Genomic DNA, 16,534 nt, shown 5'->3' on the forward strand with positions numbered 1-16,534 from the left:
GGAATCGACTCACTTCTTCAGGCCCCTCCCGCGCTGTCCCGGGCTCCGGGCGTTGTCGTTGTCATCGTTGAAGTCGTTGTCGTCATCCTCGTCGTGGTAGTCGTCGTCCTTCTCGGAGCTGCCGCGGCGATTGCGGATGTGCAGCGGGACGTAACCCGGAGTCGGGCCGAAGAGCTTGAGCTCGCCCTGACCCAACACACTCCGCTCACCACAGTAACAGAAGGCACACAGCTTTTTTCTGAGAGAGAGACAGAGAGAGAGAGAGAGAGAGAAACAGGAAATGTCAGCATGACGTTCCCAGTACGTAGGCTGCACAGCCGATAGTAAAGGACCAAAAACTCTGCAGTGAATCCCGTTACATTGTTTACATTTTATTTCATGCACTACACCACGGCGCCGCCGAACTCTCCACTCTGATTGGCCAGGAAGTGTTCCAACACAGTTACGGTTTCTACGGTAACTATAGCGGCCACTCCGACTAGACGGATTAAGGGCGAGCGTCTGTAAGCAGACGTCCGTTATAATTTATGGAAGGAGTCTCCAGTGTCAGTGACGTAAGCGAGATCAGGAACCGACTCGCATTCCACAACATGAGATGCAACTATAAGTGGATAAAAAGAACGAGAGAGAAAGAAAGAGAGAGAAAATGAACGAAAGGGAAAAAAGGGAAAAAAGAAAAAAGAAAGAAAGAGAGCTTTGTTCCGTACTTAAACACTCGGTGAGCAAAGATAAAAAGACAAGACAAACTGTTTAAAAACACAAAATAATCTAAAACTCACTGACAGTTTAAACTGTTTTGATCTTTTTTTTTTTAAATAACTGTGTGAGCGCAACGCTCCCACAATTTCCCCAAACTCGAACGTCTTCTAAGCACGCACTCACCACGTGCTCCTTCTCAAAAACGCTCCCCATCCCCACTACCGCAGTCTCCATGCATCTTTATTCATACACACACGCTACGACACTGAAAGGAGCCAAGGCACACAGCGCTCATTACGTATTCACAAAGAGCTCGTAATGTTCACGACATCTGAAGGAAAGAGACGTACGGATGTAGATATTTCCATCGTCGTTTGATCGTTCGTTTCGAGCCGAGTCCTGGTTCTCCGGGATTCCCCGATTCCCGGGTTAGTTCACATTCTCCCTGCGTGTCCGTTTCCAGCTACCGGAAAGAAAGAAAAACGCTAACGGCTCTCTTCCGTGCTCGCAGACGCCCACGAGTGGTCAGTGTGGCTCTGATTGACAGCTCCCGCTCACAGAGAACGGTCTTTTATGCGGTCTTGGACTTCATGTGAGGGGCGGCGGTGGTTTAGCGGTTAAGGATCTGGGTTACTGATCAGAAGGTCGGGGGTTCAAGCCCCAGCGCTGTTAAGCTGCCACTGTTGGGCCCTTGAGCAAGACCCTTACCCCTCTGTCCTCCAGGGGGCGCTGTATCATGGCCGACCCCAACCTCCTAACACGCTGGGGTATGTGAACAAAATAATTTCACTGTGCTGTGATGTATACGACACCAGTAAAGGACTCATCATCATTTCTCCCGACAGGTTTCCGGCTGCACGTTTTCATCCACGTCTCCTTCCGACACGCTCTTCTGATCCGATTCGGTAATCGCCAGAGTCACCGTGCATCATTCAACCAATCTACAGAGCAACACCAAGCTACGCTAGTCAACGCGTAGCCGTTTTATCCCACGCTAGCGCAACATCCAGAGTGTGAGAGCTTGCTGAGATTTCCTCGTCGCTTGTACGCACAACGCCATTTGTGTCCCCGTTAAAGGAATTATTTATTTATTTATTTATTTTTAAAGAGGCTGAAGGTAGGAGGACATTTCCGATTCGTTTCAAAAGATTCTGAAAGAAATATAACTTCACAAATGGGATAATAATAATAATAATAATAATAATAAAAAACAGCAAGTTCTATCCTAAATGAAGCACTGACGTGGAGCACAGAGCCGAGTCTCTTTCCCGTCGCTCCTCTCGGCTCTCTAACTCCCCGCTGGCCGGACGGAGACGCTGGAGCGCGTCTGACAGAGGAGGTTCTGCTCAGACGGGGTTGTGGGGGAGGAGATGACGATCCACTTGGATAAGCATGACACCGAAACACACTCCGGCTCACTCGGATGCCAGAAGAGCTGCTCGTCAGGCGCAAACTGACATTTAACTCTCACACAGCCACAGGTACACCGGGGCGCGAGGGAAACGGCATTCCTGAGGTGTGGGGATGTATCCGACCGCAATGGTTCGAATACAAAGACGACGAAAAGCCTCAGAAATTTCGCCTCCGGGATTATTCGTTCATTATTCATCGTGATTTCAATCTCAGTATTCAGCTGAAAACGACAACGTTCGTGAAAGAGCGCGTCCTAAACGCTTACTCCTTTTATAGGGTGCCATTACTTACGTCCCGGTCGAACGGCTAGCCGTGTTTTTGGTCATCTCGTAAGGACGTGTCTTCAATATGTCCGTCGTGCGAAAATGTAACAAATGAAAGGCACAAAATGTTCATTAAAGCGGTCCGGAGCTGAAACAGAGCGCGGCGACAGTCACGCGTTCAGAAGCCGCGCGATCAGGAGCGCGTTAGTGAGGCTGCTTCCACGTGAAACTTATTCACACTCGTAGGATACGGCGGTTTTTACGTAATAAATAGATTTTCGTTTCTCGTGTAAAAGCTTGTGTGAACAGTTGATGAATGAATTTGTTCAGGTTCAATAACTGCGGCGTTTTTTAGAATAATTACATCGACGTGTTGGTTTTCTTTTTAGAACTTTGTGTACCTTTTCTTTTCCTTTCAAAAAAACAAAAAACAAAAAAAAGAGACAAAAAAAGTTCCAAGCAAACACTAAAATGTAGGTCGTCGTTTTAGCAAGGAAACGGAAAGCGCAAACTCATGTGTTCTGAAGGCTTTCCCGTGCTGGGAACCTGAGACTGATCTTAGAGTATGTGGAGCGTGTGACGTACAAGTCCCTGTGAATGAGCTGTTACTATGGAGACGATAACATATTCAAACAAAAGCGTTAATAACCGGTAGTTTACGTTACAGACGGAAATACTGTCCGAGTTGCGCCGTCATGTTCCGACATGTCAATCTTCTGATCTCCAAATTCTGACTTCTCGTCGTCTACTCGGCCTTCCGGCTCGTCCTCGTCTACTCGGCTCGTCCTCGTCCTCGTCTACTCGGCCTTCCGACTCCTCCTCGTCGTCGTCTACTCGGCCTTCCGACTCGTCCTCCTCGTCTACTCGGCGTTCCGACTCGTCCTCCTCGTCTACTCGGCCTTCCAACTCCTCCTCGTCTACTCGGCCTTCCGACTCCTCCACCTCGTCGTCTACTCGGCCTTCCGACTCCTCCACCTCGTCGTCTACGTGGCGTTCCGACTCCTCCACCTCGTCGTCTACGTGGCGTTCCGACTCCTCCACCTCGTCGTCTACGTGGCGTTCCGACTCCTCCTCCTCATCGTCTACGCGGCGTTCCGACTCCTCCTCCTCATCGTCTACGCGGCGTTCCGACTCCTCCTCCTCCTCCTCGTCTACGTGGCGTTCCGACTCCTCCTCCTCACCGTCTACGTGGCGTTCCGACTCCTCCTCCTCCTCCTCCTCGTCTACGTGGCGTTCCGACTCCTCCTCCTCATCGTCTACGCGGCGTTCCGACTCCTCCGACTCCTCCTCCTCCTCGTCTACGCGGCGTTCCGACTCCTCCTCCTCCTCCTCGTCTACGTGGCGTTCCGACTCCTCCTCCTCATCGTCTACGTGGCGTTCCGACTCCTCCTCCTCCTCCTCCTCATCGTCTACGCGGCGTTCCGACTCCTCCTCCTCCTCCTCGTCTACGCGGCGTTCCGACTCCTCCTCCTCCTCCTCGTCTACGCGGCGTTCCGAATCCTCCTCCTCCTCGTCTACGCGGCGTTCCGAATCCTCCTCCTCCTCGTCTACTCGGCGTTCCGACTCCTCCTACTCGTCGTCTACTCGGCGTTCCGACTCCTCCTCCTCGTCGTGTACTCGGCGTTCCGACTCCTCGTCGTCGTCTACTCGGCGTTCCAAATTATTATCTCAAATTCCGACCTATTATCTCTAAACTCTAACTTCTCATCTGACTTGCATCTCGGACATTCCTCAACATTAAATCTCACTAGAAAACGTGTAAAAAGTGCGATGCGTGCTTCATTAATTAATGAATCATTATACCGATTGGTGAAATGCTGAGGTGGAAGTGGACTAATAAGTGGCGTGTTATTCCGTCCTTAATTCCCTGCTCTGACTGAAGCGGAGGCATGTGGCTGTGGTGCACGTGGCGAGGCGAGGGGGAAAAGGCCTCCTCTCCCTGACATGTTGCTCAATACGCTGCACAGCGGAAAGCGGACAATCGCGGCTAATTGGAAGTAGAAAGGGAGCGGGGATTTTTTCCACCTCCTCCTCCTCCCTCTGTGTTCTAATGACATCAGCAGGTCGCAAGGCTGCATCGTGCCGGGTCTCGGCCTCCCTCCTCTTCCCATCATCCCCCTGCTCAATTACCACTGCTGTTCAGCCCCTGCTTTCCTCCTCCCCCTCATTCTCACTGACCTCGATGAACCCCACACACACACACACACACACACACACACACACACACAGGCTGAGCTCTTTTCGTCACGTGCCATCTGCTTTGTATACAGTCTTTTTTATTTAAACCCCCAGAAGCACAAACACATTCTCCATCACTGCTATTTAGCAAAACATTTTTTAGAAAAATCCTCTTACTCTTCTTGGATATAAAACCACAGAGATATGACTCAGCTCATAAGTGTGTGTGTGTGTGTGTGTGTGTGTGTGTGTGTGTGTGTGTGTGTGTGTGTTTCTCACTAACCTAGTTTTGGCTTTCCCAGTGGTCGAGGCTGACGAGCCGGCCGAGTCCTCAGACACGGAGCGCTGGAAGAGCGGTGACAGCGTCTGAGGGAAGTCCTCCTCCTCATCGTCATCTACGTCCAGCTCCATGGCTTCTGTTCACCACCACACAGGAAAGAAAAAGAAAAAAAAAAGAGAAAATCAAATTCATAGCACTGTTACAAAAGCTACAACTCAAACTTATCACCTAAATATTTTACTTATCAAAATTCAGACATCTCAGAAATTCAGACATTATCTCAGAATTCAGACATCTCATTCAGACATTATCTCAGAATTCAGACATCTCATTCAGACATTATCTCAGAATTCAGACATTATCTCAAAATTCAGACATCTCATAAATTCAGACATTATCTCAAAATTCAGACATTATCTCAGAATTCAGACATCTCATTCAGACATTATCTCAGAATTCAGACATCTCATTCAGACATTATCTCAAAATTCAGACATCTCAAAATTCAGACATTATCTCAGAATTCAGACATCTCATTCAGACATTATCTCAAAATTCAGACATCTCAAAATTCAGACATTACCTCAAAATTCAGACATTATCTCATAAATTCAGACATTATCTCAAATTCAGACATTATCTCAAATTCAGACATTATCTCAAAATTCAGACATTATCTCAAAATTCAGACATTATCTCAAAATTCAGACATTATCTCATAAATTCAGACATTATCTCAAATTCAGACATTATCTCAGAATTCAGACATCTCATTCAGACATTACCTCAAAATTCAGACATTATCTCAAAATTCAGACATTATCTCAAAATTCAGATTCATTATCTCAAAATTCAGATTCATTATCTCAGAATTCAGACATCTCATTCAGACATTATCTCAAAATTCAGACATCTCAAAATTCAGACATTACCTCAAAATTCAGACATTATCTCATAAATTCAGACATTATCTCAAATTCAGACATTATCTCAAATTCAGACATTATCTCAAAATTCAGACATTATCTCAAAATTCAGACATTATCTCAAAATTCAGACATTATCTCATAAATTCAGACATTATCTCAGAATTCAGACATTATCTCAAAATTCAGACATTATCTCAAAATTCAGACATTATCTCAAAATTCAGACATTATCTCATAAATTCAGACATTATCTCAGAATTCAGACATTATCTCAGAATTCAGACATCTCATTCAGACATTACCTCAAAATTCAGACATTATCTCAAAATTCAGACATTATCTCAAAATTCAGATTCATTATCTCAAAATTCAGATTCATTATCTCAGAATTCAGACATCTCAAATTCAGACATCTCAAAATTCAGACATTACCTCAAAATTCAGACATTATCTCATAAATTCAGACATTACCTCAAAATTCAGACATCTCAAATTCAGACATTACCTCAAAATTCAGACATCTCAAATTCAGACATTATCTCAAAATTCAGACATTATCTCATAAATTCAGACATTATCTCATAAATTCAGACATTATCTCATAAATTCAGACATTATCTCAAATTCAGACATTATCTCAAATTCAGACATTATCTCAAAATTCAGACATTATCTCAAAATTCAGACATTATCTCATAAATTCAGACATTATCTCAGAATTCAGACATTATCTCAAAATTCAGACATTATCTCAAAATTCAGACATTATCTCAAAATTCAGACATTATCTCATAAATTCAGACATTATCTCAGAATTCAGATTCATTATCTCAGAATTCAGACATCTCATTCAGACATTACCTCAAAATTCAGACATTATCTCAAAATTCAGACATTATCTCAAAATTCAGATTCATTATCTCAAAATTCAGATTCATTATCTCAGAATTCAGACATCTCAAATTCAGACATCTCAAAATTCAGACATTACCTCAAAATTCAGACATTATCTCATAAATTCAGACATTACCTCAAAATTCAGACATCTCAAATTCAGACATTACCTCAAAATTCAGACATCTCAAATTCAGACATTATCTCAAAATTCAGACATTATCTCATAAATTCAGACATTATCTCATAAATTCAGACATTATCTCATAAATTCAGATTCATTATCTCAGAATTCAGACATCTCATAAATTCAGACATTATCTCAGAATTCAGACATTATCTCAAAATTCAGATTCATTATCTCAGAATTCAGACATCTCATAAATTCAGACATTATCTCAGAATTCAGACATTATCTCAAAATTCAGATTCATTATCTCAGAATTCAGACATCTCATAAATTCAGACATCTCATAAATTCAGACATTATCTCAGAATTCAGACATTATCTCAAAATTCAGATTCATTATCTCAGAATTCAGACATTATCTCAAAATTCAGATTCATTATCTCAGAATTCAGACATTATCTCAAAATTCAGACATCTCATAAATTCAGACATTATCTCAAATTCAGACATTATCTCAAATTCAGACATTATCTCAAAATTCAGACATTATCTCAAAATTCAGACATTATCTCAAAATTCAGACATTATCTCATAAATTCAGACATTATCTCAGAATTCAGACATTATCTCAAAATTCAGATTCATTATCTCAGAATTCAGACATCTCATAAATTCAGACATCTCATAAATTCAGACATTATCTCAGAATTCAGACATTATCTCAAAATTCAGACATTATCTCAGAATTCAGACATTATCTCAAAATTCAGATTCATTATCTCAGAATTCAGACATCTCATAAATTCAGACATCTCATAAATTCAGACATTATCTCAGAATTCAGACATTATCTCAAAATTCAGATTCATTATCTCAGAATTCAGACATTATCTCAAAATTCAGATTCATTATCTCAGAATTCAGACATTATCTCAAAATTCAGACATTATCTCAAAATTCAGACATTATCTCATAAATTCAGACATTATCTCAGAATTCAGACATTATCTCAAAATTCAGATTCATTATCTCAGAATTCAGACATCTCATAAATTCAGACATCTCATAAATTCAGACATTATCTCAGAATTCAGACATTATCTCAAAATTCAGACATTATCTCAGAATTCAGACATTATCTCAAAATTCAGATTCATTATCTCAGAATTCAGACATCTCATAAATTCAGACATCTCATAAATTCAGACATTATCTCAGAATTCAGACATTATCTCAAAATTCAGATTCATTATCTCAGAATTCAGACATTATCTCAAAATTCAGATTCATTATCTCAGAATTCAGACATTATCTCAAAATTCAGACATCTCATAAATTCAGACATTATCTCAAAATTCAGACATTATCTCAGAATTCAGACATCTCATTCAGACATTATCTCAGAATTCAGACATCTCATTCAGACATTATCTCAAAATTCAGACATCTCAAAATTCAGACATTATCTCAGAATTCAGACATCTCATTCAGACATTATCTCAAAATTCAGACATCTCATAAATTCAGACATTATCTCAAAATTCAGACATTATCTCAGAATTCAGACATCTAATAAATTCAGATTCATTATCTCAGAATTCAGACATTTTCTCAAAATTCAGATTCATTATCTCAGAATTCAGGCTTATCTAAAAATTTCTCAAAATTCTGACTTATTAGCCACATTATCTCAAAATCCTAACGTCTCTCAAAATCCTAACTTCTCAAACTTTCAACACGCCCGACATATTAGACATGCCGACGTCTCAACATTAACACGTCTCGAGTTTTTTACTGGTTCAGCAGTCTCAAACCACTGATGTAGCTCAAAATCATGACTCCTCTCCAAACGCTGAAGTCTCGAATACTGACTTATTCTCCAGAGAAGTCCAGACTTCTCAAAAAAAAAAAAAAAAAAATATCAGCATTTATTACCTCGAAATGAAGACTCCTCTAAAAAAAAAAAAAAAAATAATAAAAAATAAAAAAAATTTAAAAAAAGAAAGAATTAATCCTCTTGAAATTCAGACATCTCAAAATTCCGAGTTCTCTCTCAAAGCCGTGACCTGTACCGATAGCTTCCGGCTGTTTTAATGCACCCGGGAACAGGGACGGACCTCCATCCTGGACACCACACGACATTAAACGTTAACTATAAACGGGAACGCATACGACGGGTCACTCTTTAATTAAAAATTAACAAATAAATTGTCATCGCTGCCAACCTGCGGCGGTGTAAGAGGAATAAAACACCCTGGAATGTGCATTCCTGGAAAAAGAATAATCCACTCCACTTAGCTTCATTAGCCTCCCCTGAACTGATTGTTTTCCTTCATCAGCACACCCTGAGTGTCTGAGTCCTTACCCACGTCCCACACCTACTGAAACTCATTCCCCGTACCCTCATCAACACGTGCTGGGGTAAACTGAGCCGTGGCTGTGCTGCATCATTCCCCCCGCGGAGGTTTTATACACCACCGGCCTCAAATCCTTCATCTGAAATCGTTGGGTTCTGACACTGAAACAAGGGAGCGGAGATGCTAATCGATCAAATTACAGACCACAGACGGGACGACTAAATTACCATCCGCTCAACTGTCCGTCAATCCGTCACGCAAATGAAGAGGAGGAACCACATGTGTGCATCTATGGATTAGAACAGAAATGTGTGTGTGTGTGTGTGTGTGTGTGTGTGTGGCACAGATCCCATTTTCAGCTTAAATAAATCTGACATTATGATGAAGGTTAGTGTGTCACGGTACACCAGCATGGGCAGACGAGTGCATCAGGACACACACACACACACACACACACACACACACACACTATACCTCAACCTGTCTAACCACAGAGCAGCTCATGCAACCTGGCCCTCGTGCTATTAATGAAACCAGTGCAGCTGCACCTGTCTGTGCCGTAACCACACCTCGCAGCATCCACAAACAATCCTGCAGTCAATTTAATACAAAAATCTAGTTACAATTCTGTTATTTAGAAATAATAAAAATAAAAAAAAAGTATATAAGTACATGGAGTAAAAAAAAAATAATAATAATAAAAATAAAGCCAAATTTTATATCTGTTTAAAAAAAAAAAAAAAACCTATAAAACCATAAAATTATATATAAAATTTCTAATCATTTATAAACAAAATACATTTTACAATAATTACAAAATAATTTACAACAAATATGTAATAATATGGGGACAGATTATATAAAAGATCTTTTTTTTTTTTCTTTAAAAACAAACAATATAGCAAATTTTTTGACGTACAAAATTTAGGACTGCTGCACGATGCCGTCAATCTCAAAAGGTTGAAAGAAAGAAAAAAAAAAAAAACAGGCTTCATTTAAAAATGAGGTTTATTGTTTGTTGGTATGGTGTTAAAAACGCTAAAAGGTGTTCAGCACTAGCTAAACTAACATACACGGGAGTGGACGACGTGACGAGACGGGTCACGACACACATCGTGTATCCAGAAATAAACCTCGCCTAACAGACTGCAAGTGACGCATCCGTGCTGGAAAAAAACAGAAAAGACCATTCTTGAACTAATGAAAATAAAAGTAGCACTGAAAATGAGGGGGAATACATCAAAACATTTTTATTTATTTTAAACTAACCAGACGCCAGACGTTTGAGTGCAGAACCGGCGGATTAACCGAGCTGCCTCCAGGGGGAGTTTGTAATCGTAATAAAAATGTTTTGATTGAAATGGTGAGAACCTGCGATCTCGCAGAGGAGTGTATCACCACCAGGGCTGGGCGATATGATTGATATAATATCGATATCGCGATTCAATTACGTCATGATACACATTTCTGAGATATCGCCATCAGAAAAAAAAAGATTTTTAGTAGGTTGTTTTTAATGTTTATTAGTAAATAATTACAGAATGACAAAAGCAGCTGATGTCTAAATCAAGTAAAACTTTAAAACTGTATTTTTCCTTCCATTTTCAATGTTAGAGATATATCTATATATATAAACTCCTGTATTGCTGGCAGTTTGTACACTAAACTACGTATTACGATACACTGTTCATAGAAATACCTTTGGGAATTCCGATATATTTGGGTCATATTGCCCAGCTGTAATTACGACCTAATTAATCACGATATCAATAATATATTCTCTTCGTCTAAAGAGATCGGTGTAATGATCCCGAATGATTTTTGATATCCCTGACCTGGTATTTTCCTAAAATCAGCCGTAGACTGACTGTCCATGAGTGCGAAGGGTTAAAAAAAGAAAAAAAAGAAAAAAAGAAATCCCCACATTGTTGTTTTTTCCGAACACAAAAGCAGCCAGGAGCCACAACGGCCACCGTGACCTTTGGATCAGCCTCAGGAGGGATGAAATCCCCGGTCTCTCGCGGCAGATTTACCCATCCAGCACTTGTTAAACTCCGTGTGAAAAGGTACGATGTTGTCCCCCCCCCCCCCCGATGCTTTAAAGAGCACTGGTGTCAGGAGCGTGACAAAAAGCCACAGGTGTGTGACGCTACAGGACGAGGCTTGGGTGTGAAGAGCGCGCTGTGGCGCAGGGTCCATGACCGGTCAGGGTTAAAAAAAAAAACACATAACACGCGCCTCTGCTTTTACGATCGCTAAGACGACAGAAAAAAAAACAAACAAACGAAAGTACCGACATCCAGCACATCAACACGAGATATGCTTGTTTCCCGTTACCATGGTAACACCCGTGCACGATGGCAAAATCGTTTAACCCGAGGGTAATTACTCTAACTAATGCACTGAAGTTACTACACAGCCCACATTACCCAGAAGGCTTCTGTTCTAAATGCATTAAAGGTGCAATTGATGATTTTTTTTTTTTCCCCCCTCACTAGTACGAATAACGGTTTACGCCACGGCCTCAGAACCAGTGTTTTGGGGGGAAACCGGGTTCTGATCCGGAAAGATCGATCGCATAATGTTAGTTATTTTACAGACACGCCCCTAACACTCCGTCACTCCGCCCACGTCTCGGTCTGAAACTGTCAAGCTCACAGAGCAGCTAGATCACTCCCCTGTAAACAAAACAAACAAACAAACAAACAAACAAACAAACAAAAACACGTCTCTGCTTTAATGAGAAAAACACAGTTAAACCAGAATAAAGCCGAGCAGCACTTCTACAGGACGGGACGGGTTTATTACTGGCGATGAGGCTGGATGCGGAACTAGCATGACGCCGCTCATGGACGGGTCCGCAAAGGCAATCTGTGAACGAACCGAGCGGTGACGCTGTATTCTTTCATCGCAAAGGACGAAAGACCGATGAACGCCCGTAAACCCGCCCGTAAACCCGCCCGTAAACCCGCCCGTAAACCCGCGCGAGCTGAACCGTGACTCGGCGTTCGAGCAGGTGAACACCCGAGCGCTCGAAAGTGACGTCTCGGCTGTAGTTAGCGTTGTGGCTCTGATTCTGGGGGCGGGGCTTTGTTTAAATGGGCGGGAATTTCGAGGAGTAAACGAACCATTCGAATCTGATTTAGCAAAGCTAACCTAAAGCACGCTTAAAACCAAACTATTCAACGGTATCAGCTGTTAAAAAGATCAGGCCCTACGTTTTATATAAGCAAGAAATATATATATATATAAAAAAATTTATGATCCTTTAAAAATTCATTCATTCGTTCAAAAAAAAAAAAAAAAAAAGGAAAATATCCCAGTAAAGATCAGACCGACAGATCCAGTACATCATTTTATTTTATTAAAAAATAAATAAATTTATAAATTTATAAATTCATTTATAAAATAAATAAAATAAATGAAAAAAAAAGCGCGACACAATTTTTCCTCCCCTTTCAAACTTTCACTTTATCTTAAAATGAAATCTCTCGTCACACATCACTCCCGGTTTTCTCACATGTTCCATCGTCAGCAGTAACCTATAAAATCAATCTATTTTTTAAAAAAAAATTATTTTCATAAAATATTAGCTCACTACAAAATGTTGCATTTAATTTAATCTGAATAACAAAAACGCAAAAAAAAGGAAAAAAAAAAAAAAAACAAGACGACATTTAATAAGAGAACCTTATTATGCAAAGCAGCCTTTTTAACGCTATAGTAAAGAAACGGTGAATGATAGAACGGAGTGCTTTTATGCTGCGAGTGCTTCAGATCACTCAGATTCATTTACATGCACTTATGACTAACACACACACACACACACACACACACACACACACACACACAGAGGAACTCCTCTACTTAAAGATGCACTGAATTTCCAGCTACGGAACATTTTCAGGGGAATATTCACGGAAAAACGAATGCTAAAACTTTCCACCGCTCCCATCTGTTTACTCGTTTCCTGTGAGGCGAGTCGCGTGTGTTTACCGTGGAAACACGCTTAAGGAGTTTTGTATTAGAATGAGGAGAGACAAAAACAAACAAACAAAAAAAAAGCCTGCTTTTTAACCAGACACGACGGCTGCCGTACGCGGTCCTGGAGTCGCTCGCGTGCGTTTTCCGGAACTAGCGCTACGCGTCCATGTGGAGTAACTCCGAGTAACGCCGGGGCGGTACGACGACATCACGTGCCAATCCCCTACTCCTACACGATTTTAGACCGTTTCTGACTGCCGTCCCTAGCCGCATTTCCTTTCACGGCGAGCGTACAGCCTCGCGAATGTCGAAAACAGGAAACACTTTCCTGGACGCGAGACGTTCGGTCCGAGATGCGGATCACGACGGCGATCACGACGGCGGCGGGACGTTTTAACGGGAGAACGGACGAGAGGCGGCGCTCGGCGCGTGTAACGTGCGAAGCCTATTGACGTTTTGACGGGAGACCTGGTGGACGGGGATGTCCGTGGCGTCTGGTGGATGTGCGGGATTGTACGTGAAGTGCGCAGGGGAGAACGTGAAAAACGGCTTCCGCACACGTTTAGAGGCGCGAACCGGCGTCCTCCTGAGAAAAGCGCTCCCGGTGTCGCGTGGAGACCGTCGGGAGTCCGGATCCCGGATCCGGCCGGGAGACGAGAAAGTGAAACCGTCCGGGTGGGAGGGGCATGACCTCAAATCCCCGTCAATCACAGCGAGGACAGCCAATCGATCGCAGACGTTTGGGAAAGAACGTCCGTGGGACGTATGTAGCGCTTTCCTTCCTCGCATGTTTTGGAGAACGTTCGAGTAGGTTGGTCTTCGCCCGGGAGCTCGGTAGGTGGAGTGTGATACAGGAGCTCTAGCTAGTGGGAGGAACATTTATTGATTTTAAATGAACAGGATTGGAATTTCGTCTTTAGATTAGAACAGAATCTAAAGACGAAAGTTTTACGATCTTATCGCGGTTGTAGAGACTCCCGAACCGCTCCAACACCTCCAGTTCTCTCCTGTCTCAACCTCTCCAAACCTGACTGCGTCGACATTTCCTTATTCCCGACCCGGAATATAAAGCCTGCGTGCGCATTCCGGCATTCGGTCCGCCCCGGTTTCTTATGCTGACTCTAAATAAATAAATAACTAACTATATGAAGTGAAAGGACTGAAATGAGTTGTTCTGAATCGGTGACCCGAGCGTGATTCGCGGTCACTCATTAGAAGAGCGATGGGGGTTTTCTTTCCTCCCCCCCTCCAGCAAAATCCACTATGGTGAAGAGAAGAAAAAACATCCGTGCGGTCTGTAGGAGCACTGAAGCGTGCGCGACGGCGTTATTGTCTCGAGACAAAACCGCGTCCCTGCGGCGGATACACGGGAAAGCGTGAGAGGTTCAGGAGTTCTAGGACTGCGATAAAAACATTTTTTTTTTTTTAAACAAACAAAAAAAACAAACACACTTCCTCATCCATTAAGGACAGAAAAAACTCCAAGTCCGTTCTTGCTTGGAAAATCCCAGCGGTGGAAGCAGGCGGGCTCCAGAGTGTGATTAATAGCGAGGACATTAGCGGAAACAGAAGAAAAAGACGGAAGACAGGCGAAGGGGGGGCGAGACCGTGTCGCTTAATGAATGTAGGGTTTAAGGGCGCCGCGCGGAGCGGCTCAAACGACGGTGACGGCGATAACCGCGGCGCTAACGTCACATCCGAGCCCGATGAAGCCGGAAGCCTGAGGCGCGATGATGCCTAGAGGATGAAAATCTGTCCTGGGATTTCACAGACCAACGTGCGCACGGAGAGAGCTCCAGCATGGAACGCTGCCCAAAGAAAAAAACCTCTCCGTGACCCACTTTCCTTTTTCTTTTCTTTTAAAAAAAAAAAAAAAAAAAAAACCCACTTGGCTGAGATCGTCGTCCTTGAGGCCTCGTTCACGTGTTTACGGATATTTCTCAAAATCTTCTCTTATTTTGGCCTCCACAGAAAAGCAGCTATTCAAAAACACCCTCAAAGGGTGGGGGAAAGGTGGAGGAAAGGTGCAGGAAAGGTGCTGGAAAGGTGGAGGAAAGGTGGAGGAAAGGTGCAGGAAAGGTGGGGGCATGGTGGAGGAAAGGTGGAGGAAAGGTGGGGGCATGGTGGAGGAAAGGTGGAGGAAAGGTGGAGGAAAGGTGGAGGAAAGGTGGAGGAAAGGTGGGGGCATGGTGGGGGCATGGTGGAGGAAAGGTGGAGGAAAGGTGGAGGAAAGGTGGAGGAAAGGTGGAGGAAAGGTGGAGGAAAGGTGGAGGAAAGGTGGGGGAAAGGTGGGGGCATGGTGGAGGAAAGGTGGAGGAAATGTAACTCCATTTTTGTCCGTTTTCACGTAGACATATGCTTTTGGAAAGGCGCTGACGTTACCGTGGGAACCTGCGCACACGGTGCGTTACGAATGGACCAGGACTCGGACTCGGTTTAGGGCGGGACGATATGATAAACATCATCGCCATCACGATGGAGCAAGTCGCGACACACATTTCTGAGATGTTGTGGAGATCATGATGATGTTTCACTCATTTCTCTAGTATTTTTTAAGAAATACAAACTGACTGAAAGCAGCTGATTTGTACTGAACCTCTAAACTCGTCCAATATCATGATCCATTAGAACGTTCCTCTCGTCCTAAAACACGTACTTAGCGGACATTAGGCCAGGGCTATCTTACAGCTCCGAATCAACGGGAGCGTGTGCGTGTGTACGGCTCCTCTGCACACTCCTCTCACTGCCCCATGCACGTGAAGACCTCCGCGTGTACGCCGTTCACGCCACCTCGCGCTCACGTTTAGCGACGACGCCTGCCGAGGCGACGTCCGACCGCAGATTTTTACATCTTGCTCGTTACCGATTTCCAAACGGGCGTTTATGGCGGCCGGCTCCCGTCGCGGCTGAACCGGACTCTCTCATACGGAGCGCTACGCGGGTTCCCGAGCGCCGTCACGTCGCATCTTTAACAGGCCGCGTGCTCGGTGAGGAGGAAAGGCGTTTGGAATACGGTCTTGAGCGTGCATCTGTACAGGGCTCCGATAATACCGCGTTATTCCTGCGCGAAGGCGAGCGGGAGACGGACCCCGCGAGCCGAGCCGAGCCGAGCCGCGCGGTGGGAACACTTTAGTTTCCGTCTGCGCCGTGAAGCAGCTCCTCCTCCTCCTCCTGATCAGTCTACACGTATGAACAGGGCGGGGTGAGGTATCCATATCACATCCACATCGTAATAAACCGTCGCACAAGACGCACTTTTCTGAGGAACTTCTCTAAAGAAAATATTTGCCCCCAAATAGATTTAATTATTTATTTATTTATTTTTCCTACTTGACTGGAATTGGGGTCTTTTATCTGGTATTAGACCCAGACCGATCCCGGGTGAGAACTTCTCTCCGTCTCGACAC

At 43.4% G+C, this 16,534-nt stretch overlaps 1 protein-coding gene across 10 annotated transcripts in view; it reads right to left on the reverse strand.

The window, feature by feature from the left end:
• Positions 1-16,534, reverse strand: part of kmt2ca (lysine (K)-specific methyltransferase 2Ca) — a 202,640-nt gene that overhangs the window by 137,556 nt on the left and 48,550 nt on the right. For all 10 annotated transcript variants that reach the window (XM_053684190.1, XM_017481966.3, XM_017481991.3 and 7 more), the window contains exons 4-5: positions 4,837-4,969; positions 14-238 (exon numbers count right to left, since the gene is read on the reverse strand). In XM_053684190.1, the coding sequence (XP_053540165.1) occupies positions 14-238; positions 4,837-4,969 (358 nt within the window). The remainder of the gene's footprint in view (positions 1-13; positions 239-4,836; positions 4,970-16,534) is intronic.

This window comes from Ictalurus punctatus, chromosome 1 (genome assembly GCF_001660625.3).
Source record: "Ictalurus punctatus breed USDA103 chromosome 1, Coco_2.0, whole genome shotgun sequence".
In the NCBI taxonomy this organism is placed as follows: domain Eukaryota; kingdom Metazoa; phylum Chordata; class Actinopteri; order Siluriformes; family Ictaluridae; genus Ictalurus; species Ictalurus punctatus.